The sequence below is a fragment of the Euphorbia lathyris genome, chromosome 10, assembly GCF_963576675.1.
Source record: "Euphorbia lathyris chromosome 10, ddEupLath1.1, whole genome shotgun sequence".
Taxonomy (NCBI): Eukaryota; Viridiplantae; Streptophyta; class Magnoliopsida; order Malpighiales; family Euphorbiaceae; genus Euphorbia; species Euphorbia lathyris.
The window spans coordinates 4,026,591-4,036,789 of record NC_088919.1 but is presented as its reverse complement, the minus strand read 5'-3'; the positions used below and the strand labels follow the sequence as shown (position 1 = coordinate 4,036,789).

Below are 10,199 nucleotides of genomic sequence, written 5' to 3'. Positions count from 1 at the left end.
ATGAAGCTTAATAATTAAATAAATTTTCACATTCATATGAATCTTAATAATAAATTTTATTATTATTTCAAAAGAATAAATTTTATTATTGGTTTAATGCATCAATTTTTTTCAGAACTTGTTAAAAAAGATTGATTAACTTCTAAGCTTTTAAAATGTTTCCCCAGTCTTTTCAACTTGTATGAAATATTCAATTAGCTATTGAATTCGCATAAAATATAATTAATTAACCACTCGGTTGTAAAAAAAGTAAGTTAAATACAGAAAATATGTTGTACGTACCTTAGAATGTTATTATATAATTCACAAAATAGATTAAAACATATTAAAAAGAAAGTAAGAAATTAAAAAGAAAATTTACTTGTTAACTATAAAACTTTTTCTTCTCTAATATTAAAATCGCATACCATGACTTTGATTGTTTTAAGTTTTTTTTTTAAAATACGTACAACACATCTTCCATGTTTAACTTACTTTTTACAACCGATTGATTAATGGATTACATTTTACACAAATTTAGGAAACTAACTAAACATTTTTTTTTGATAAAAATTGGGACGAGACAGAACAAAGACGGGATGAACACCCATGGTCCATGAACTGTCAAACCCTAAATATATTAAAAAAGAAAAAACGAGTGTTTGAACAAGAAGAGAGGAAGGAGAACAAACAAAAAGAATGAGGGAGGAGAAAAGTTCAGAGAAATCAAGAGAAACGCAATTGTAAAATATTACAAATATCATCATTGACGGAAACTAACTAAACATTTTATACCAATTCACAGAACTATTGAGACACTTTAAAAATTCAGAAAACCAACCAATCTTTTAAAACAAATTCAAAAAACGAATGATGTATTAAACCTTTATTATTCAATATTAAATTTATACTTATTAAATCTAAACCTTAATATTATTGAATCTTTACCGTAAAATTCTAATAAATCTAAATCTAACAACAAATAATCATTTTTAACCTTAAAATGCTTTACATTTCCATCCTAGAATTATAATAAATCTAAATCCAACACTCACCATTCAAAATTCATTTGAACACTACTGATCAACCAAACAAACTCTTAAGCCAAATTAATTTTCTCAAATACTCCTAACTTCATGTTTTTTTCTTTATAATATTTATAAATTATAATTACAAAATCTGGATTCCTAATGGGAGAGAAATTTATATAAAATAGAGGAAAGTGAGATAAATGCAATTAAAAAAAAAAAAAAAAGCAAATTAATAATTAATAATTCACATAATATAGCAAGCATTTGGATTATCGTCACTAAAAGCCGTCGTCGTTTTAACTTCAAAAGAGCTAGCACGTGCGAGAGGAGAAACTACTGGATCATCCAACACATTCCGCACATATCCAGGTGGGGCCTTCTTATCATAGACTCCAGGAGCATAAGGGTGCGGAACGACATCGTATGGTACATAAGGCCAGAAATCAGCCCTCTTTCCCGTTCGATGCCTGACACGTTGCAAGACCTTGTTTGGATCAAGGTATCCTGTTACGGTAAGCTTCTGTTGTTTCGGCGCTATTTCTATGCTTGTTACTCCTTTCATCCCTTCTACTGACTTCTTCACTTTCCTCTCGCATCCCTCGCAATCCATCTTCACTTTAATCTCTACCGTCTGATCATTTAGTACAAGAAAAAAAACTAAATACTTTCAAGGGAAAATTACACAGAAATTCATGTTTTAAAAACTATTTACAACTATGTCAAGTCATAATTTTAGATTATGTCAAGCTAGTAATATATTAAGAATTGGAATTTATCAATTAGAAATCTAGAATATATTTTTTAGAGTTTATGATATATGAATTAGAATTTGGAATTTTTAAATTATAGTGTAAAATCATAATATATAAAAAATAATGACATATTAAGAATTAAATTTGGTGATATGACTTAGTTATAATTTTGTACTTAATTATGATATTCATGTAATTGACCCTAATTTCAAATTGTTCGGTTCGAAACTCATAATGTATTTTATAAGTGTCTTATTTCAATTATTAGAATTTTAACTTAAAATCTCTAATTTAAACGATTTGAAGTTCTTACTCAAGTCAATCTTAATTATTCGGATAAATTCCATCAATGGCTATTGAATTTCAATTCTTAAAGATATGACTACTGAACTTTATTCTTTTTTACACCGATAGCCATTGAACTTTAACTAATTCTTCAAAATGATCGATAACGATCTTAAAATGAAAATATTCAAGAATTAAAATTGTTCAGAACGACATTTACCATGAAATTATATTTTTTACTTTCCAAAACCACATTTTTTTTTTGAAGCTCACCCTCTACAAATTCACTTTCACTACTAATAAAAAAAACACCTAAATGATATCAAAACGAAAATTTTCAAAAAATAAAATTCTATTATAATATCATTAGATCTTCAAATTTTTTATTTTAAACGGTCATTTTGAAACGTTGAATAACCATCGATATTAAAAAATGTAATATTCAATTATCATACGGTTAAGAATTGAAGTTTAATGAATATATTATTAAATAGGTAAAGTTCAGCAACCATAGATATAATTTACCCTTACATATTCAGAATAATCTGATATTGTATAGTCTCTAAATTTACGATTAACTTATATATAATAGATTTATTGCCGATATGATAGTTAAATAAAGAAGCAGTTTTAATTTATTTTTAATAGAAAGTTAAATAACAATTAAACTAATCTTTTCAAAATGAAAACCGACTTTAAAGTTGATAAATTAACTAAAAGAGTTGAGTATATAGATTATATGGGTAAAATTACCTCTAAGTCCTTGCTAAGTTTGAACTTCTTCCTATGATGATGAAACCATTCGCAGCTACATAGTTCAGAGAAGAAATCAATGAACCCCATACCAAGTTTCAGAAAGAGAGAGAGACCAGCTTTAGCAAAAATGGATTATATTATATTATATTATATTTGTGTATAATATGAAATTTACACCGTTTGTTTGGTATGCATTTTCTAGAGTGTTGTGTTGGATACACACGTGGTCACATACTGCCACGTATATAGATGCAAGCTGTTACAACTCATCATATGGGCGATGACGTGGATTCTATAATCATCATTACCGGACAAATTTAATACTAACATTTTAAATGAAGTGTAAATTGAATCCTATTGTATAAAATAGTACAAATTTAATTGTAATATTTCCAAACGACATCCATTTAACTGGTTTGATTGTTATAACGGACTTTTCAAATAAATTTATCGATAAATTGAAACATTTCATATATTTTTGTTGACTTTTTGTAACTATATTAATAACACAGTAAATATTTTAGATACTTTGATAAAAAAAATTTTGCGATTAACTTATATGTAATATATTTAATTTTTAGCACTTTAATATAATTTATGTAATTTTTAGTAATATATTAAAGATATAATTAATATTTTAGGCCTATTAGATACTCCTTAAATCCAAATTTCTAATTTTTTTGACCTTTTAGGTATTTCTAAATACAAATTTCTAATTTTTTTGGTCTGTTAGGTCTCTCTAAATCCAAATTTTTAATTTTTATTGACATATTAGGTCATTCTTAAATCCAAATTATTATTTTTTTAGCTTGGTAGGTCCTCTCAAATCAAAATTTTTAATTTTTTTTGTCCTGTTTGGCCATCTCTAAATCCAATTTTTTTTACATGTTAGGACTCTTATACGAAATCTAACTTAATTTTGAGAAATTGTACATTAATACTTAAAATTTGGTTCTTGACTATTCAAATTATAACACGCATATATACAAAAAAAAAAAAACTGAGTTCGATTTAGCATTTTTTTTTATGAACGCACGTGTAAAATCGGTCCCCCAACTGGTTTGAGGTGACAATTAAATACCAAGCAAATCAGTTTTTCTAATTTTTAATAATATGAAAGCTAAAATAGATATTCTTTAAAAAATGTTAGAATTGAATTTACAGTATTTTATACATCAAAACTAAATTTGTACTTTCTGTAAAATGTTGAGGCTAAATTTGACATGTATCCCAATAATCAGTGAATTTGTCATGAATTGGGCTATATAAGAATAATGGTGGCAAACGGACGGGATTCTTCGGAATCCGTGGGGATCCGAGATAGGGGCGAGAAATCACCGAATTATTTGGAATGGGGTAGGGATGAGAGAAATTTTACCTTCGAGTGTTAAATTTGGGTGGGTAGAGTGGGAAAACTACCCGAACCTTGGGGGATCCCTGCCCCCGAAAAAAGAATTTTAGTTATCTCCAAAAAAGTCCCTACAAAATCCCTGAAAGTAGTTCCTAAACATTACACTAAAAATCGGAATATTATGCCAAATACCTTCTCATAATCATTGAGATTTCAATCTATATATAATATAAAACAGTAACGATGGAGCTGAGGTGTCACTTCTTTTTTACTGATAAAAAATATAATATAATATATTAATTTTAATTATATTATTATATTTATTTATAAAAAGATTATTTTATCCGTACTATATCTAAGAGTTCTACAGAATTTAAATTAATCCCTAAAATCTCTCTAATTCTCTACATATCTATATCTAAAAGTTCTAAATAATTTAAATTCCCTGAAATCTCTCTAATTCTCTGCATATCTATATATATATAATATAAAACAGTAACGATTGAGCTGAGGTGTCACTTCATTATTTTTTACTGATAAAAAATATAATATATTAACTTTAGTTATATTATTATATTTATTTATAAAAAGATTATTTTATCCGTACTATATCTAAGAGTTCTACATAATTTAAATTAATCCCTAAAATCTCTCTAATTCTCTACATATCTATATCTAAAAGTTCTAAATAATTTAAATTATTCCCTAAAATTTATATATAATATAAAACAGTAACGATGGAGCTGAGGTGTCACTTCCTCCTTTTTTACTGTTAAAACATAGAATATAATATATTGACTTTAATTATATTATTATATTTATTTATAAAAAGATTATTTTATCCGTACTATATCTAAGAGTTCTACAGAATTTAAATTAATCCCTAAAATCTCTCTAATTCTCTACATATCTATATCTAAAAGTTCTAAATAATTTAAATTAATCCCTAAAATCTCTCTAATTCTCTGCATATCTATATATATATATAATATAAAACAGTAACGATTGAGCTGAGGTGTCACTTCATTATTTTTTACTGATAAAAAATATAATATATTAACTTTAGTTATATTATTATATTTATTTATAAAAAGATTATTTTATCTGTACTATATCTAAGAGTTCTACATAATTTAAATTAATCTCTAAAATCTCTCTAATTCTCTACATATCTATATCTAAAAGTTCTAAATAATTTAAATTATTCCCTAAAATCTCTCTAATTCTCTGCATATCTACATCTATATATAATATAAAACAGTAATGATGGAGCTGATGTGTCACTTCCTCATTTTTTACTGATAAAAAATATAATATATTAACTTTAATTATATTATTATATTTATTTATAAAAAGATTATTTTATCCGTACTATATCTAAGAGTTCTACAGAATTTAAATTAATCCCTAAAATCTCTCTAATTATCTACATATCTATATCTAAAAGTTCTACATAATTTAAATTAATCCCTAAAATCTCTCTAATTCTCTGCATATCTATCTATATATAATATAAAACAGTAACGATGAAGCTGAGGTGTCACTTCATTATTTTTTACTGATAAAAAATATAATATAAAATATAATATATTAACTTTAGTTATATTATTATATTTATTTATAACAAAATTATTTAAATTAAAATGTGAAAATAAAATAATAATATTTAATTTATATAGCACATTTATATCATTAGTTGTAATTATTAAATTATATTTTTGTTAATATTTATATATTAAGATGAATCCGTGCATCGCATGGGTCAAAATCTAGTTATTTTATAATATAGGTCCTGATCAAGTAATTGAGATTTCAATTATTTTTTAATTTTCATATTATTTATTTTTCTGATGATATTTTTCTTAATTACTCAATGTGATGAGTTCAGTTTTTGAAGAACTAAATTGTTTACTCTTTTCTATTTCAAACAAAATATTTATAATTATAATGTGAATTTATTTTATTTATTTTTTTATGAAATTAATTTGTTTGGATGACATCTTTAGAACTATATTCTAAATGTGAACTTTGGAAATCAAGTAGAATTTCTTCAAAAAAAAAAAAAAAAAAAATACCCTAATTCCTCGAAACAGTCCTGAAAGTATTGGGATCAGAATGGGTAACTTGAAGTTATTTGCACTTAAGCTTTCAAATAACAGAAATTAAAAAAAATTTCGCTAAAAACAATTAGATGACGGGAAAAAAATATTTATCATATATCTTGTCATCTGAAAGGGAAAATGACGTAGTGTATAAATACAGGTCTAATCCCTTGTCGCGGTCCCGAACGTTTCGGGACGATGAACTGATTGTGCTACTGTCTGCTAGACCTGTTCACGGGCGCAGGTACCCGCTCAATCCGTCTAGGCCCGTGTTTCTTGGGCCGGACTTAAACAAGAAAATTTGTCCCCCAGATATGCTAAAACCCGCCTATATTTTGGACAGGCTTGAAATTTATAAAAATAGCACGGACCGACCCGCTTATTAATATTAATTAATAAATTTATATATTTATATTTATTTTTAAGTATAGATTTTATTTTTTATTACTAAAAATTATACGTTTTAGGTGGACTTATATGAACTGAGTTTGGAATGTGATTTTTTAGTCCGAGCTTGCCTAAATTACAACGGGCTAAGTGGGCCTGAGATACATATTTTTAGATAAAAGGCTGTTGGACCCGATTTAATCGGGCCCATGAACATATCTTCTGCCTGCGTTGGTAGCTATGCTTGGCAATGTTTTGGCAGCATACAATTCTTTTTATTTATTTATTTAATTTGAATTTATGAAATTATATATAAATCAAATTTATCAAATTTATTCATTAAATTAAAAACGCAAAACAAAATTTAGTTGATTCATAAAACTTCCAAGAATCCAATTAAAAAATTAATCCAATTAACTTGGTTGAACTCTAACTCTTTTAAGTTTAATTAAAATTTCGCTTAATACATCAGTTATCTTTTTTTACTTGTTCAAAAAGCTTGATTGACCCCTTAAACTTACATAATGTCTTATTAACCGTCTAAACTTATTTAAAGTGTTATAATTAAGTCCCAAAATCTATAAAAATACTATAAAGATATACAAAATAGAAAGTTAATTTGTTTTAAAGACTTAGAATCATGAATTATGCATTTATTTTTTAAGTTTTAAAATGTTTTATAAATTTAGACAAATTGAAATATATATTATTTTAAACAAGTTTAGGGGCAAATGGATCACTGTAAGCAAATTTAGGGGACCAATTGGTTACCTTAAACAAATCCGGGTGTCCAATAGATTATTTTAAGCAAGTTGAGGGAGCTAATAAGTCATAATGTAAGTTTAGGGGGTCAATCAAGTTTTTTTGACAAGTTCAGATGGCTCTTGATGTATTAAGCCTTTTAATAAACTCACATAATTAATTTATATTTTAATTATGAACTCTATGGATCCCGTTATATTCATTAATTGATAACAACTAATCTAATCAAGAGAGTTAATCGTGTTTACTTCTTGAAGCGTTGAACCTTTGAATTTTTAATACTTTAATCAACTTTGAGAAAATGCCCACGAGTAGGATGTCTTTGATGGCGATCCACACAAACAAGTAATGAAAGACGGTGAAGGTAAAACTCCTCCAAAATTTCGGCTAAGGTTAAGAACTTTTGTTTCTCAATTTTTTTCTCACTCTCTCTAGAATGTCTTTGCCGAATTCACATTAGAATAGTTATTTATCAAAACAAATATTATTATATGTGATATATCGGGCTAAACAATATCAAGTGCGTGACGCCATCACTACCCTGGTTATGACCCAGACCTAAACACATTCGAGACAGCCCAAACAGAATGGAAATGGTTGATGCGGTCCAAGCCCAACGAGCGGTGGCCCATTACCAAACGTCCAAGCTTCCAAGCTTCAACACATTAAAGGACCTCTAGAATCCTACGAGATAAAATATTTTTCTTAGGATTCGGAATCCTAAGCTTGTAAGGATTCCTAGGGAAGTGACAACCTTAAACCTAATCATGCACTATAAATACATAGGTATAAGTACAAGGTTCGGTACATTAATTACTATCTCTAAACTAGTCCATACCCATTTATTCGGTCCTAAATCACAAACTGACTTAGGCATCGGAGCGGGTTTGCCGGACTCCGGCCCCGTCTGACCTGCATATTGTTTTGTAGGCTTGAGTACAACGTCGGATCATCATCACGGTCGAGACACATGACCAAAGTTGATTTTTGACATTTACCTCTTAGTATATAGTTGCAATATAATTCAACCATTTATCAGCTATATTTAAAGGAATCGTGATCATGGAAAATGTTAGATCACATATATAGAGAAATTTGTTCACTTGTGATACAGATTGAAAGCGATAAATGAAGGTTTTAATCGTAAACCAACAAAGAGGTTCTTCTCTAGCTAAACTAGAAGGAGTGAATCCCAATAACAAGGTATAAACCTTAAGTTCTCAAAGAGAATGATTTTTGATTGATAAAAGTTGCTTCATCCTTACAAAATGAGGGTTTAAATACATCCTCCTAATGATAATAAAAGACAAGGGCTACCCCTGTTAGGGTTTCAATAAGGCTATCCGTAAAAGGGTAAAATAGGTGATACGCCCCGACAATCAGTACAATGGTACAGGTACGGATTGTCAGGGCTGTTGGTGAATTACTTCGGGAGGAAGTAAACCTAGAGATCCGCCTAGGGTAGATGTTGATACGCCTCTTTATGTACTCCTAGATCCGCCCCGCTCGTATGTCCTGGGGATCCGCCCTCCTCGGTATAACCTCCATGGGTTTGATGTCTGAGGATCCGTCAGAGCACGCGCGATCAGTGCTGCCAGTTAGGATGTCCGCATCATTCTCTCCTTCTTTAAAAGATTTCGACACTGATTCATCTTTGTTGAACTCCAAAGGACCATCTGACTTCCACGGGCTAAGGTCACGGATGTTGAACGCTGGTGATATTTTACCGAGCCAATTCGGCAGGGCTATATGATAGGCATTGGCATTGATCTTCTTGGTGACCTTATATGGCCCGTATTTCCTAGGCCGAAGCTTACTGCTTGTGGCGTTGGCGAGTCTCTCTTTGCCCAAATATACCATAACCTCATCCCCAACTTCAAACTGTAGATCCCTACGGTGCTCATCCGCCTTAGCCTTTAATTTCTGATTTCTCTCCTCAAGAGTCTCTCTCACCTCTTGGTGCATCTGTACATAATCCTTAGCCAGCTGGTTGGCAGTCACATTTCCTTTAGGAAGATGGGCTATATCAAGGACGTGATTTGGGATCTTTGTGTATACTATCTCAAATGGGGATCTCCCGGTTCCCGAATGTACAGAGCCGTTGTAAGCGAACTCAGCTTGGGCTAAAACCACATCCCACATCCTGGGCTTATCCTTACATTTGCTGCGCAGTAAGTTTCCCAAAGTTCTATTGACCACCTCGGTCTGTCCGTTTGTTTGAGGGTGGGCGGTGGTACTAAACTTCAGAGACGTATCAAACAGAGCCCACAACGTTCACCAGAAGTGACTGAGGAACTTCGTATCACGATCCGAGACAATGCTCTTAGGTACGCCATGTAGTCTGACAATCTCTTTGAAGAATAGCTTAGCAGTCGCTGAGGCATCATTAGTTTTACGACAAGGTATGAAGTGGGCCATCTTTGAAAACCGATCAACCACAACAAAGATGGAATCCATGCCTCTCTGAGTTCTGGGCAACCCTAGGACAAAGTCCATGGACAGATCCTCCTATATGGTCTCTGGCACAGGCAAAGGTAGCTGCAAGCCAGCATTTGTAGTGCGTCCCTTGGCGGTCTGGCAAATATAACATCTTTCTACTAAGTAGGCAACATCTCTTCTCATCTTAGGCCAGAAATAACGAGAACTCACTGCTTCATATGTCTTGTCTCGCCCAAAATGCCCTCCAAGGGATCCGCCATGTAGATCACGGACAACCTTTTCGCGGATGGAAGTGCAGGGTAAGCAAAGTTGGTTGCCCCTCATGAGATACTCATCCATCAGATGATACGCCCCA

General features: G+C 30.2%; 1 protein-coding gene across 1 annotated transcript; it reads right to left on the bottom strand.

The window, feature by feature from the left end:
* Positions 1–1,062: 1,062 nt before the first annotated feature.
* On the bottom strand, positions 1,063–2,945 carry LOC136209256 (heavy metal-associated isoprenylated plant protein 27). The gene is made up of 2 exons (XM_066000681.1): positions 2,801–2,945; positions 1,063–1,641 (listed from the first exon to the last, which is right to left on the bottom strand). Exons 1-2 carry the CDS (start codon positions 2,888–2,890, stop codon positions 1,255–1,257), a joined length of 477 nt encoding a protein of 158 aa, XP_065856753.1. The 5' UTR covers positions 2,891–2,945; the 3' UTR covers positions 1,063–1,254.
* Between the last annotated feature and the right edge of the window lie 7,254 nt (positions 2,946–10,199).